This window comes from Cyprinodon tularosa, unplaced genomic scaffold (assembly GCF_016077235.1).
Source record: "Cyprinodon tularosa strain WSP-4 unplaced genomic scaffold, ASM1607723v1 ctg542, whole genome shotgun sequence".
Taxonomy (NCBI): Eukaryota; Metazoa; Chordata; class Actinopteri; order Cyprinodontiformes; family Cyprinodontidae; genus Cyprinodon; species Cyprinodon tularosa.
In genome coordinates this window covers 359,436-374,499 of record NW_024039277.1, presented here as the reverse complement: position 1 = coordinate 374,499, position 15,064 = coordinate 359,436, and the positions used below count along the sequence as shown (strand labels likewise).

Here is a 15,064-nt window from a genome sequence, read left to right as displayed (position 1 = left end):
AGGTAGGCTGTGGCGTTGCTACGATGCTCAATTGGTACCAAGGGGCCCAAAGAGTGCCAAGAAAATATTCCCCACACCATGACACCACCAACAGCAGCCTGAACCGTTGATACAAGGCAGGATGGATCCATGCTTTCATGCTGACCCTACCATCCGAATGTTGCAGCAAAAATCGAGACTCATCAGACCAGGCAACGTTTTTCCAATCTTCTATTGTCCAATTTCGATGAGCTTGTGCAAATTGTAGCCTCAGTTTCCTGTTCTTAGCTGAGAGGAGTGGCACCCGGTGTGGTCTTCTGCTGCTGTAGCCCATCTGCCTCAAAGTTTGACGTACTGTGCGTTCAGAGATGCTCTTCTGTCCACCTTGGTTGTAACGGGTGGTTATTTGAGTCACTGTTGCCCTTCTATCAGCTCGAACCAGTCTGGCCATCCTCTGACCTCTGGCATCAACAAGGCATTTCCGCCCACAGAACTGCCGCTCACTGGATGTTTTTTCTTTTTCGGACCATTCTCTGTAAACCCTAGAGATGGTTGTGCGTGAAAATCCCAGTAGATCAGCAGTTTCTGAAATACTCAGACCAGCCCTTCTGGCACTAACAATCATGCCACGTTCAAAGTCACTCAAATCACCTTTCTTCCCCATACTGATGCTCGGTTTGAACTGCAGGAGATTGTCTTGACCATGTCTACATGCCTAAATGCACTGAGTTGCCGCCATGTGATTGGCTGCTTAGAAATTAAGTGTTAACGAGCAGTTGGACAGGTGTACCTAATAAAGTGGCCGGTGAGTGTATATATATATATATATATATATATATATATATATATATATATATATATATATATATATATATATATATATATATATATATATATATATATACATATGTTTTTTTTTTTAAAGAACATTGCATCTATAAAAAGAAACATTTCCTTTGTGCATTTCCAAATAATTTATTAGGAAAAACATTAAAAAAAAACATTTTATGATCTATAATTTTATAATACTTATTCTTAAAGCTTTAGACTACAAATAAAGGATGGTTTGGTTAATTATTATCTAACTCATAAGTTACCACACAACACTGGAAGAGTTCTTTAAACCCTTACTTACAAAAAATGTAAGAATACTACTTAAGATAATGAATAACTTATTTCAAGTTCAGGAAAATCACCAAAAGAGCGCGATGTACTGCGTCATGTTCGAGATTTTAAGGTCGCTAATTGTGATGATTGTGACCCCTTGTGCTGTTAAACCTTGACAACGGTTTCCCTGCGCGTTACCGTGGCAACGAGCTGTGCAGCGCATTACCTCGAAACTTCTCCGGAGCAGGTAAGAAAGTTTCTTAAGTATTTATTTTATCGGCGCTTTTAGCCAGTAAGTTACGGTTCGAGCGCGTATTAAAGATTAAAAATGTGTATTTAATGGTTTTCTGATAGTTTTGTTTGTAAGCAAAGATTATATTTTTTTGACTATGACCTGGATGACTGAGAACCTTCATCAGCACAAGGATTATATATTCAACAAGGGTGGAATGTTGTTTACCGACCGAGTCGGATGAGTACGAAGGAGTATTATGAGTTGCCCGTAGGGACCTAAATAAGAATTAACTTCAATATACACATATTAAATTCAACTCTCAAAAACGTGCTTAAACACTAGTGAAAAGCTCTCACATAAACAAGTGAAAACATTTACCTCTTATATAACCTACTCAAAAGCTCTCATACAAAGTAGTGAGAACTGTTCATATAAACTGGTGAAAAACTTTAACATACGCTACTAAAAAGCTTTCATATAGGCTACAGTGTTGTGCGAAATACTGTTCCCCTGTGAAAATCTGTCCCCCCCTGTGTCGGGAGCGCGCATTGCAGCCACATGAAGTGCACCTGATCAACAACTTGTATAATCATGTCAAGATTGAAACATTTAGTTCAATTGGCAGCTGTTGCTTACACAATTGTAAAATTAAAAAGAACCAGGTCTTCTGGAGAGGAGAGAATGGATATTTTAGCTGCCTGAAATATTCTGTTCCCCCTCCATAACATGGGAAGAAATTAATTTAGCTGCAAGTCTTTAACTGTGCTTTTTCCTCTCCTCATCAACAACAAACCCTCTGGATTTGGTGGTATTTGATCATTATTTGCCTAAATTAAAGGAAGGGAACCATATATTTTAGCTGCCTGAAATAATCCATTCCCTCTCCATAACATGGGAACAAATTAATTTACCTGCCATTCCTGTGATTTTGGTTGCATTTGCTCCTTATTTGCCAGAGTTAAGGAAGGGGGAGCTTATATTTTAGCTGCCTAAAATAATCTGTTCCCACTCCATAACATGGGAACAAATTAATTTATCTGAAAATCCTGTGATTTAGGTTGCATTTGCTCCTTATTTGCCAGAGTTATGAGGTGTACATGAAAGCTTTCTAGTAGTGTATATGAAAGCTTTTCAGTAGTGTGTATATAAACTTTATTCTTGTAACATTATGACTTTATTCTCGTAATATAAGAACTTTATTCTCGCAATGTTATGACTTTATACTCAAAATAAAAAAATAAAATCTCTAGCCTGGCCCTAATACTCCGTTGTAGGATGAGTGCTTGTTCATATTATGGTGGGGGTTTTTTTACCCAGTAAGCAGGGTAAGGTAAGTACGGTAAGTGACTGACAAAGATTTCTTTAATGGACGGAATGGATGGAACTTATTTGTTACATTCAGACAGTTAGTTTTGTTATTTGAAAACCAAGAAAGAAAATATGGAGTCACCAGTATTTTATTTTTAATTTTTTTTAGCAAAACAAGTATTGACATATCTAACGCTATCCGTTTCAGACAAAAACATGACCTGCCTGAATAAGCTGAGTGTATTGTTCAGCATAAGTTCTTAATTATTAACTCAAGGTCTTCCATGTAGAAACAATAAGGCAAGTGTATTTGTATAGTACATTTTAGAAGTACGCATTTTAAGCACTTAACAGGATGAAAAAAATTAGATACACACAAAGGAGCTTTGGACATATATATAAAAAACTTAGATTATTGATATCTTACTTAAATGATATATATATAATAATAATAAAAAAAAAAAACACTTGAAAGCTTCAGTGGCATTTTCACATCCTGTCAAGTGATGTACATTTCAGGATTGAAGGAATAATGTCTAGGCAGGATCAAGAAAAAAACATTCATGCATTTAACTTCAGTAGAATTGATCACTGTAACAGTGTCAGCTGTAACTGACCCGTGTTCTCACTAGAACTAAGAAAGTATCAGCCTGTTTTTAAAGTCCTTACACTGGCTCCCTGTAGCTCAGAGAATAGACTTTAAAATACTTTATTTAGTCTATAAATGACTGAATGAATCAGCACCTCAATACATAACAGATTTGTTGTAAGTGTATCATCCTCCCAGACCACCATTGTGGTCCAACTGTTTTATTTGTTTTGCTGCCTGCTCATGTTTTTATCTTTACTTGATTGATTCTGCGTTTATATACCTTTTATTTTAATATTTATTCACTTAAATCACTTTGAATTGTCTTTTTACTGAATTGTACTATACCAATAAACTTTAAGAGGTCACCTAGTCAACAGTTGTTTTAATGTAATAGATTGCTCCTGTAATGCTGTGTATTTTTGCTGCTACATGTTACAGGATGGCAATAACATTTCTTTATATATCTTTCATTCCATACAGAAATGTCAGAGACTGTGGTTTTGCGTTGTATGTTGTCTTACTCTCAAACCAGCTAATGGTGTACACAAAAAAATCAAGAGCATGTTCGCTGGAACCTCAAAGAAAGTATCCCATGGCGGATCTCCTCATATGTCTCATAGAGATGGATCACAGTCTAGATCCAAAGTCAAGAAAAGGGATGCTTTACCACCACCATTTGCCGAGACAAGCCTCTCAGCATGTTTTGACTCAAAGGACCTTTTTAGCCCTACATCTCTTCTCAAAAACATCCCATCTGATAAACCCATGTCTTTGCTGGAACTACCCCATATAATCGGTCAAGTTGGCTCAAAGAAAGCCATAGCTGAGGCAAAATGGACCGATGGACCTCGACTAATGGCTTCTTTCTTAGAAGCTGACATCCCCATTAAAGCACATCAGCTGAAAGCAGAGAGGTAATATTGTTTGTTGGTGAAAAATGTACATTAATACAAAAAAAAAAACTATCTCATGGTCAAGCTTTACCTTTCAATGTTTTTTTTTAGACCTATAGGAGTTTCTCATGCTGATAAGCTTTGTTTTTTCAGTCATGAAGTAGATATGACAACATGCAAGGGCAAAAGGAAAATGAAATATAAAAAAGCTACCAAACTAAAATATGCTCTCACTGGCACAGAAGTTGTTCAGATGTTTGCCGAGTATAAAAAAATAAAGGAATTGTTTTTCCTGAAAGAAGTGGATGAGAATGCCTTCAGGTAAAACTGAGAATTTGGCAAAATGGGATTTTTATTGATTCCTTTGTGTTTTAAAGGTGAAAATAAAATATGAATGTAGATTAAAAAGTGGTTTTGGTTCACAGGCCTTATGACCTGCAAGTGGTCCGTGCTGAAGATGCTGGTCCTGAGCATTACATCTTCTCCTCTGATTTTGTACTCCACGTGACAAGAACAGGCTTTGGTGGAACCATCACTCTTGCAGAGTGGCACAGAGAGTACGTTCTGTGGACAGCTTTGCAGGACATACATTTTTTCAGACACTTCAGAGTGCGAAAAGCTTTTTCCAGGTAAAGTACTTCAAATGTAAAGTTGTCTTTGTAACAATTTCAGGATAATATAGACAATTTTATATTCATATGCATTTCTTTTAATCTTTGTTGTGGATTTGCACGGCAGCTGGCATAAGAAGGTCCGCATAATCAGTTTTCGGCGAAAGTGTAACCATCTCCAGGATCAGCTTCTTTTAGCTGTGCCTCAGTTCAGAACTGCTGTTCATCTGTTATTTGGGTAAGTTAGTGATAGTTCTGTCCCTATTTAGTTTTGAATTGTGATAAAACTAAATCTGGCTTTGAATCTTAAGCCTTAAGAGGAAATAAAAAAAGTGGGACTTTTAGGTTTCACTTTTATATTTCTATTCCTACAGAGTACTTGAGGAGCTACAAGGAATAAGCAGGATGAATTTGGATGATTTTAAAAACATTTCATTGCAAGAATTCAATGAAATACTGGAAACAAAAAGGAAAGAGCTATTCCTGTCTCTACAGAAGTTATCTAAATACCATGTGGGACTTCTGAATGTGGTATGATAAATCCCTCATCCCAGTCATTCAAACATAGATGCCATCTTGGACTCAGAATGAGTATGGTATTTATCTTTTCAATTAAAAGCAGGCTTATCTCTTCACTTTAGGTGAAAGACGGCAGCTATACATATCACAGGGAGCTTCTTATGCAACTAGAACTTGCAAAAAAGTTGAATAGATCTTCTGAACCGATTCACCTGCTCTTGGACCGCCAACGCAACCTGAAGAAACAACTGACCCAGTCTGAAGGCATCTTGAAGAAACTGGGAAACTTTGCAGCACTCACCCATCAGATGATTTTACAGAGTCTTGTTACCGTCGTCCATCAAGATGCTAGGTCTTTCCTCGACTGCTTCAAGGTATGAAGAGAAAATAAATCCCTGCAGATTGTTAGATATTCATATTAACTGAAATTAAAAGGGTAACATGTAATAGACAAAAGAAAATAATTAATAACTACAAAGTGGAAGGCAGATGATACATAATGTTCATAATTTTTTCCAATACTAAAGAAACAACCTGATTATGATGTCAGGGAATACAACTGACAGGTCCCTGATTAAATTTTAGTTGTAGAGTAATTAAAGGCAGGGTCAATACAAAAAACAAATAGTTTAAGTTTTAAACAACCTGCACAACACTGTTTGATCTGTTATTTGAAAACAAAAAATATAGCACAACTGCAAACGCACTAATGCCATAAAGTTAACGAAACGAGCATTAATTAGAAATGCAGCCAGGCTCGTACTGGTAGTAGCAGAGATTTGCAGTTCATGTGGGAAAAGCTGTAAACGGATAAATTAGTAGTAGTTCCATACAGAAATCTGGTATTTATGGCAGAGGGAAAAGAAGCAACCCATAAGACATGTTTAAAGTTTTCTACCATGTATTGGGAATTGTAAGCATGGGAGAAATACGGTGTTTTGGTTTCCTGAGACCCAAATAGAAATACCAAAGTGCAAACTGCTGCTATGGATTAAACTAACATTCTTCTGAATGGACCACCATTCCTCCCCACAATGATACGTGGTGGGGGCAACATCCTGCTGTTATAGACATGCTTTTCTCCGGCACTAATAGGAAATATTTTTAATCTGGAAAATGTCTCAAATACTCATCTTTTACCATTTTTGTAAATTTAAACCATGGTTATGTTCCAGGATAATTTCACAAACACAGTCAGTTTGTTTCAGTTCTTGATTTCTTCTGTTCTGAGTTTCCTCTTTCAAGGAAACTCAGAACTATAATAGGCGACATATTTGTGGAATTGTCGAGAGCCCAACATGAAATGTTCTCCATGCTGCCCTCTTGGCAGAGGCTTTGCAGCATTCGATGCAGGTCCAGCAAATTCTGCAACAGTTTCTTCCCCACTGCCGTTAGACTGCTGAACTGTTGAGAAAACTCTAAAACATGTCACAGACTCTGCATCAAACTGATAACACCAAACCAAATATACTGCATATTTGCACTATATATATTTAATACTCTGAAACTCCATATAAATGCGTTTTTTGCACCATGTCTGTTTATATTTGACCACTTCTGCACTTCAAGGAATGGAAATGTTCTGAAAGCTGTACAAAACAAAATATCAATAAAAGTTGCCTATGTCTAATAAAGCTCATTTGTGTAGAGTTAATATGCTGTTTAATGTATTATTGTTTTTTTCAGAGAGTTTCATCTCAGCAGTGCAGTTTCTTCTACACTAAACTGTGTTTCACTGCTGATGGTCAGCTCACTATTGATCCACCAATCTGTGAATTCCAAAAAACACTGACAGAATTCTTTCTTGGGGCTGGCAACAATGTTGTTCAGGTATTTCTTTTACATAGCAACTTAAGAGTAATTAATCAGTTATTATTAGTATAAAATTGACTATTTTTAAACTGCCCTCAATGCAATGTCCCCCCCCCCCCCCCAGCTTTTTACAGACTAACGAAATTAATTCTCTGCATTTAACCCATCCCCTTGGGGAGCAGTTGGCTGCCATTGTGTGGCGCCTGAGAAGCAGTGTGGGGTTAAGGGTCTTTGCTCAGGGACCCAGAGTGGCAGACCAGACTATTGTTTGGTAACAAACTTTTTTCATCCATTGCAGATGTGTGACCGTTTAGGATTCTTCCTGGACATCAGAAAGGAAGTTATTAACTCGGATCCAGACCTAACCTCAGAACTCAGTTGTATTAAATGGTCTACAGTGACAGGTATGATATTCTGTTTTTGCTGATATTACCATTGTGCTGTAGTAATATAAATTGGTTTGACATGCATGGAACAGTGTAGACTTGGATTATTGGGACCAACTAAATTAATTTGGATTCTTTTACTGTATTTTTACTATTGCAAGAAGGAAAAGTTGTGTATTGTTCTACAGGAGCAAACACGGTTCAAATGAACAAAATACTGATTGGGAACCAGCTGCTGCATTCTGAACCACCTTTTTTGATGGTGCAAAGTGAAAGGATTAAAGGCTGCTACTATCCTCTTTCCAAAACAAAGTTAGAGTGGTATATCAACACTATTGATGTGACAAAACAAGTTCAGACTGAGCAAGCCAAAATCATACAGGTAAGTGCTTATTTTTATGTCCAGAAGGAGCTTATCTTTAAATAATTCATAAAAAGAATCACAAACCAGAGTTAGAAATATGTGTATCACTCATATTTCTGTTATGTTCCTTTTGGACAGGTTACAGAGTTAGAAATAGAGCAGGTGTGCAAGACTTATACATGGTTAAAGGACATCCATCTGTTTGCCAGTCAATGGAGTCCGGCTTCATTGGAATCCCTGAAGGAGCAGCCTGCATCTGTGTATGAAGAGCACATTAAAAAGTTGCACCAGTGGGCTCAAAGGATCCATACAGTGTGCCCATCAACTTGTATATCCAGTAATCTGATTGTCATCGATTCTACCCATTTAAAGGAAAATCTATGTACGTGGATACAGCGTAAACCAAAAGCTTCCTTCTCAAGAACCCCTTTTGTGCATTCTACAATCTCAGCAACAGAACATTGTATATTGATAGTTTGGGACTAGAAAACTACAAAAACGGAATTAGACACATTTACAAATCAACAGTTTTGCTAATGTATTAGATTTTTTTCAATTTGTGCGTTACCCCACTAAGATGCACTTGAAGCCTGATGAGCAGTTGCTTACTGCCAGAATGGTTAAAGAGATGTGCTTTGTGCTTCATGATAAACACTCTTCATTTTCCTGTTGTTTTAAGCAGTGCAGCAGCTTAGCCTCATCAAGGACCAACTTCAAGAGCAACTTGTTGACCAGATGAAGAGGGAGTCAGAGAGCCTTATATCTCTCCTGGAGAGGATGACTGCCGAACTTAAAACAGAACCAGAAGATGTGCATGACTTTTCAAAATATGCACTGATGGTATGGAAACCCTTTAAAATATCATGCATAAACACAAAAAAGAGAAAATATGAGAGTTGTAAAGTTTAAAGGTGGTAACAGCAAATGACAATACAGTTCTAAAAAAGGACAATATATAGATGCACATAATGTTTTCTGGAATCCTGGTAAGTTAAGAGATACAAAACTGATTAGTCTGAATGTTTACTCCCGGGTAGCCGTAGCCTCTGTCCTACCGTCAGTGTTCTGTCTTGCGGGCTGACTTATCTGATCCACCGCTGTGCTCCTCTGATCCTCCACAGTTAGCCTCTATAGCTAGCCCCTGCCAGTCGTAGCCTCTCCCCAATGGCGCTGTTCCCCGGTGGACTCTTCCAATCTCCTGTTGTGGTTCCTTAGTTCCAGATGGGTTCACGGCTGGCAGCTTCTTCCTGCTTCTTGAGCTCTCCTGCCAGTGTTCTCACACTAAAGGCCAGACAACTTTGGCAGAACAAGTCTCCTTTTTTTCTTTGAAGCCATTCCCTTATTTACAAAAGCCATATGCTGCTTATTCAAACATAGCAACCAGATCTAAATAATCTCTCTGTATTGGAAATTTTTAACCTTTTTTCTTTCTACCCCAAAGCAAAGCGCTCCAGACCTCCTGCAAAGCAAAGCCTAGAGCCTCCGCTATTCCGCTCCGACTTATCCATGGAGCTCGAGGAGAGCATGTGCGATATTATCATTAAACTCGTTGAAAAAAATGAACGCTTGATTTGATACGACATGTTAAAAAAAATCCCCATGAGCATCCAGCGTATGTGCTGTTTCTGATTGAGATAAGAAATCTGCTTCCTGGTACCTTGAAGTACCAATAGTCTACATCCAATCTTTTAAATAAACGGTGTTAGTTTTTAAAAATTATATAAGAATTATGCTCTAATTTGTACTTACCGATCTGTTGTTACTATATTTTTGATTTGACAAACCGGATCACCTCACTGCACATTTTGAGTATGTTTGGCTCAACCTGCTGCTGCAAAGCAGGATTCTCCACTATGAACACAATCAAAAATAAACATGGATCCAGGGTCTAAATGAGCACCTTGATATGTGCTTTATAATGGCTTTGTCTCCATTCAAACCCAGGTTTAAAGCCTTGCAGGACAGCCTAAAGCCCACTGCTCTCATTAAGCCAGAAAAAAGAAAAAAACTAAAGAGTCAGTTCAGGTGTTTTAAAAAATATGTGAATTAGGAAATTGTCTATATAGCAAACTTAACGGTTGTTGTTCTCTACTTCAAAAAACACATTCGATTTTAAAATAGAAAAATGTTACATTTTTTCAATTTTTTTATTTAATAATTAAAAGTATAATATGAATGCATAAAAAACAAATTTCATTTCAGTGTTAAGTTCTGTTTATAGTAACAGATTATAATTAAAAATGTCTCCAGACCTTTACTGGTTGATGATTTTCTTATTCGGACCGCGCTGATTTTTTATTGGTTACCCTTAATCTTGGGAATCTGGAGAACCCAGGAATGCTGACAGATTTGTTTCAGAAGGTTTTGCCTGTCAGACTGTGGCGACATCATTTTTGGTGGAAAAGTGCTACACATTGGTTTTCCTTAAATAATTCATATGCATTTTATGCTCCTTAACCAACAAACCAAAATGCGTTTAAATCTAGATGTGAAAAAAAGAGGAATACTTGTAAATTACATCTGATTGAGGTTGTGTTCATTGTTTGTTTTTTGTGTGTGTGTGTTATGTTATTGTATGAGGCTGAACATATTATAGTTTAGTCAACTGGGTTAAACAATAAAAGCTAAAAGTAAAAAACAAAACAGAAAAAACGGGGCTTGATTCTCCTTGAGTTAAATAACACCAGTCATGTATCAATGCATTTTAGTGAGTTCTAAAACATTTAATACTATGATTAAAAAGGTTTTCTTGCCTACTGTCCCCTTAAAGTTTATTTTTGCACATCATGAGTTGTGCTTCAAAGTGTTTTGTTCATATATAAAGTTTATGCATGCAACCTGTGGTTAGCCATTGAGATAAATATCTCTGCAATAGTTTTAGCTTCTTCCCCCCAACATTTACAGTATGTGTACTGTGGAAAGATAATGTCTCTCTGGACCCACTGAATCCCCAAATTATCTTTATATTGCCAAGGATAAAGTGATATATATTGTCAGAGAATTACTGGGACACAGGTATAAATAGTCTGAGTAACACCTGGGAGGAATGAAGGTGATTGGGCGAGTGGCAAGGTGCATCTGCTTACTCTAATTAGCAGAGCGGAACAAAGCAGGAAAGGCAAACAGCCTGCCAGCCCTAAAAACTAGATGTACAGTCAGGATTTATGACAGATATAGTAAATACATACTCCTGTTCTTCTTAGGAGAAAAATGGCTACTATTTAATATATTTTAACACAAAGTTATGAATTATTTATATAAAATAGAGTTTTGGGACTCCTAACAATTGGAATGCTAAAAAAATTGGAATGCTGTGTTTGTTTCACAGTAAAAGAACAATTTATGGAAATTGTCATTTTAGTAACAATACTTAATTTACGATGAAATATTTTTAGCCTAAAGCAATGTTTTATCCATTAAACGTTAAAACATTTTAAAAACAAGCTAGTATGCAGTGTTAGCATTGTTCTATTCTTTTAAAAGATTTGGATGCTTGTGCAACATTTAAGCACTGAGCAATTTCCTATCAGTGTTGTCTGTCTTATTGCATTATCGTTTTTGCAGCACATAAATGTCCTACATTATATTTTATCATTTATGACATCAGCACGGACAGCTCTGAAATAGTTTAAAATATATTTATTCCTGATTGCTTTAAATCACAATTAAGTTGTGATAAACTGTCAAAGCTGTCCAATAACCACAGTGAATTTTTTTTTTCACCGTGCAGGTCAGGGAGTTTATGAAAACGTTGGCCGACATGCAGAGCCGTTTGGAATACATTCTCTCGCTCCGTAATGCAATTTGCATGTGCTATAGGAAGATAAGTGAGCCGGAGCTGACTTTGGAAGAGAAGGTACACTGGCAAAGATGGGAAAATTATGCTACATATGAGCTACATTATAGATATATTCTCTAGTTATGTGCATAAACTTGAAAATGTGCAACTTTTTGACCAGATCTCAATATAATAGCCTCTTTATGTGTATCTGTTTGTGCTCTATGTTTAGATGCTGGGATTGTGGGACAATTTTAACCACCTGCTAAAGCAGGCACATACTCTCGTGTCCCAGAGGCTTCCTTCAATGTGTAATGCATTGGAAACAAAGTTTTCATGTTTGATCACTGAACTTCAAAATATAGTCTCTAAAGCCACTTCCGGGCCTTTTGTTGACCCAAGCCAGAATGCCAATGAGATGGTTTCTAAATTAAAGTGCATGTGTGACCATGTTCAGTCACTTAGCGCAGAGCTGGAGGAAGTTAATGGCAGCAGTCAACGCATGCAAGGTTAGTTAATATCAGTAATGTTTTGATTGACATGTCACAGGAAATGAAAAGAATCTGGCATGTTGCTATCTATGTAAAAAAAAAAAAAAAAATCTCTGATATTGCATCCCATTAGATCAGCAGCTGGACATAACTACTCAGGAAGCAGATGTCCAGAAGGTCATAACTCGTAAAGAGTTATGGCAGCTTAGAGCTGATTTTACTTCATGGAGGGAGAAGTGGAGTCAACAACCACTTGTTGAGGTAAACTGTCAAATCATTTTCAGTTTTAAGGGGAAATATCAAGCAAGATCCAGTTTAAGCCATTAAATGCATTTTGTTTTGTTTGCACGTTTTTCTAGGAGTGCAGAAACTGTTTGTAGTCTCTCCCAGTGCTGCATGGATATCTTTTTTTATTCTGTTTGTCTCAAGATTTAATCTGTTCAGTTTTCTCTATTACCTATTGTGTTTTTAGAACAAAAATGTCAATGTGTTTCTGTAGAACTGCTAAAAAATATTGTGCACATCTGGCTTCCTAATTTTGTGAAGCTGACATTCTTTTTCTCTCAGTTCTTTTGTAATCTAAACTCAAGGATGCGGAAGCTCCAAGTGGAAAAGTCCAAATGTTTGGTTATTCAAAAAAATTTTATACATGTACGCAGTTTCTGCACTGCTAGATAATCACGGCCCTGCTGTAATACAATTTTTATTAATTTTTTTTTTAAATGGCTAAACGGGGCGGAGTAAAATCCTCTGTGACCTGGAGGGTGGGGGTGATGAAAATATGTCCTCAGAACAGCAACAATAATGAAGAATCCAGCCAGAAGCATTGCAATTGCACGTTATAGATAGTATAGATCACAAATGAATGATCTATAAATGTGGAAAGGAAGGTCACAGTGAGCAAGACATCTCCATTTTAAGTTATGCTTTAAGTTAATTTGTTCTTTTTCTAGCATCTGTTTATTTATTCTTATAAAGCTAAAGTCTCATTTAAATCTATAATATTGGGGATATGCATACATGGATAAATTACACAGTTTTTATAATTTTATAAATCTGCATTAAACGTCCTTTTTCTGCCGATGTGCCTTTATTATTAGGTTGGGCTGTCAGAGGCTCAGGAGAAAATTGCCTTTTGGAAAAATCAGACAGAGTCTTTGAAAAGTCTCCTTCCTGCTGGCGATGCGGTTCTAGATGAAACTTCACGAGTCCTTGAAAGATTAAGCCTCCAGATAGAGGTCTTGGAAGAGCTAAAGAAGCCCACAATTCAGGAGAAACACTGGGGAATTATATTTCAAGGTTAGAGACTTTGTCTATGTATATTTTAATATTGGTAATGTCTTGATGGCCACAACATAAAGTATCTGTTGTAGACAGGGACTGGTTAATATATTTTTCTTGGATTTTTTAACTTGTTATCATCTTGAAACCTGAATATTTACACTAAGTGGTACTTATATTATGAAATGAAGGGGCAAGGATTTGTATCCCTTTTTGTAAATAAAATTCTTGTTTGGTGAGATATGTCTGTATTTAGAGTCAAAATGTTGAAGAACTACATTTTGCTTCAATCAGATCAGTGTCTTTTTGGATGTATCTCTATCATCTTTGCACACCTAAAGAAAATATGTCTGCCCCACCATCTTTTCAAAATACATTATGTCCGATTAGTTGGAATGTCTCTGAGGTTCATGTTTGAAGACTTGTCACAAAGACTCTGGATTTAACTATGAATTCTGACTGGATGGGTCCTATACAGAATATGTTATGATCCATTCAATTCTATTGTGTTCTAATTTCATGTTTTTGTTAGATAATTAGTGCCATTAAATTCTTTTTAGGGTCAAAGTCATTACAAGTGCATAGCACAGAGACACGTCACTCTGTTCAGATTTTTATTTGTATGAAAATCTGAAAATCCTGTTTTCCTTTTGTCTATAATACAAAAATGTATTGAAAATACACCATAACACAATAATAATATGCAAAATACAAATAAGTCTAAGTGGTTTAAAGATTTAAAAATGGAACTACATGTGATTCCAGTGGTTGATATTTATAAAATGTGTTTCACAGGCATGGGCCTCCTGGAAAACCCAGAGAAAAACTTGACTGTTGGTCATTTTTTGTCAGCACTTATGTCTGAAACCGATCAAATACTAATACAGAAGGCAAGTAAACATCACAGAGATTATATCCAGAAATTGTCACAGTAGTGATTGAATGGCAACAGCGACACCATAATCTGTTTTTGGAAATCAGGTTTAATGATCTCTTAACATGACCAGTACCTTTTATATGATCAGGTATGCAGGGAGGCCAAAACAGAGTGGGATTTGGAGGAGCGCTTCCAAAAACTTTGTTTACAGTGGAAAGAGAGACTCTTCCAGCTGCATGGGTTCATTGTCCCTGTTTGCTCTCACTGTAAGGCTCAGTTTGGATTAAACAAAAAAGAGATACAAACAGAATCCACTGATTCCAGAGTTCAATCTACCTGTCCATACTCCTGTATGGATCCCACATTTACCATTGTTGGTGAGACTTGACTATCTAATCTATTTGTATAATTGCATTGTGTTGCAGATGAATTACTGTGGTGACTTCCTCCTGTTGAAGTTTATGTTGCAGCAGTTTTCTTCTACTTTTTCTCCCAGGAATAGAAACGCTCATTGCTGAAGCTCAGAGGGATTTGATAACACTTTCCTACATGTTGAAGTCTCCACAAAGTGTTAAGTTCAGGCTGCAGTTAGAGGATTTTGTTCAGTCTCTAAATGTTCTTGGTAAAGTCATCTTTAATATTTAACAAAGATTTTCTGTGTCCTCGGTACCTAAAAAATGACATTGTTTTCCTTTTTATTTGTAGCTAAGCTGCTTGATTTACTAGAAAGATACCAGCAAATGTGGGCCTTCCTGACAAAGACATTTAGAAAAACTTCAAATTATGATGAACTAGTAAACTTGGTATGTACACAATTTATACAGATCTCAT

The 15,064-nt window shown here is 36.6% G+C and overlaps 1 protein-coding gene across 1 annotated transcript in view; it reads left to right on the top strand.

The window, feature by feature from the left end:
• Positions 1-1,083: 1,083 nt before the first annotated feature.
• The window catches only part of LOC119796312 (dynein heavy chain domain-containing protein 1), a 32,560-nt gene continuing 18,579 nt past the window's right edge, over positions 1,084-15,064 (top strand). The window contains exons 1-20 of the mRNA XM_038304812.1: positions 1,084-1,333; positions 3,702-4,135; positions 4,268-4,435; positions 4,540-4,743; positions 4,853-4,963; positions 5,100-5,256; positions 5,367-5,618; positions 6,931-7,074; positions 7,355-7,460; positions 7,631-7,824; positions 7,945-8,188; positions 8,489-8,646; positions 11,537-11,662; positions 11,817-12,093; positions 12,209-12,336; positions 13,176-13,374; positions 14,152-14,246; positions 14,382-14,610; positions 14,730-14,855; positions 14,939-15,036. Coding sequence (XP_038160740.1) covers positions 3,783-4,135; positions 4,268-4,435; positions 4,540-4,743; positions 4,853-4,963; positions 5,100-5,256; positions 5,367-5,618; positions 6,931-7,074; positions 7,355-7,460; positions 7,631-7,824; positions 7,945-8,188; positions 8,489-8,646; positions 11,537-11,662; positions 11,817-12,093; positions 12,209-12,336; positions 13,176-13,374; positions 14,152-14,246; positions 14,382-14,610; positions 14,730-14,855; positions 14,939-15,036 — 3,369 coding nt within the window. The 5' untranslated portion in view covers positions 1,084-1,333; positions 3,702-3,782. The remainder of the gene's footprint in view (positions 1,334-3,701; positions 4,136-4,267; positions 4,436-4,539; positions 4,744-4,852; positions 4,964-5,099; positions 5,257-5,366; positions 5,619-6,930; positions 7,075-7,354; positions 7,461-7,630; positions 7,825-7,944; positions 8,189-8,488; positions 8,647-11,536; positions 11,663-11,816; positions 12,094-12,208; positions 12,337-13,175; positions 13,375-14,151; positions 14,247-14,381; positions 14,611-14,729; positions 14,856-14,938; positions 15,037-15,064) is intronic.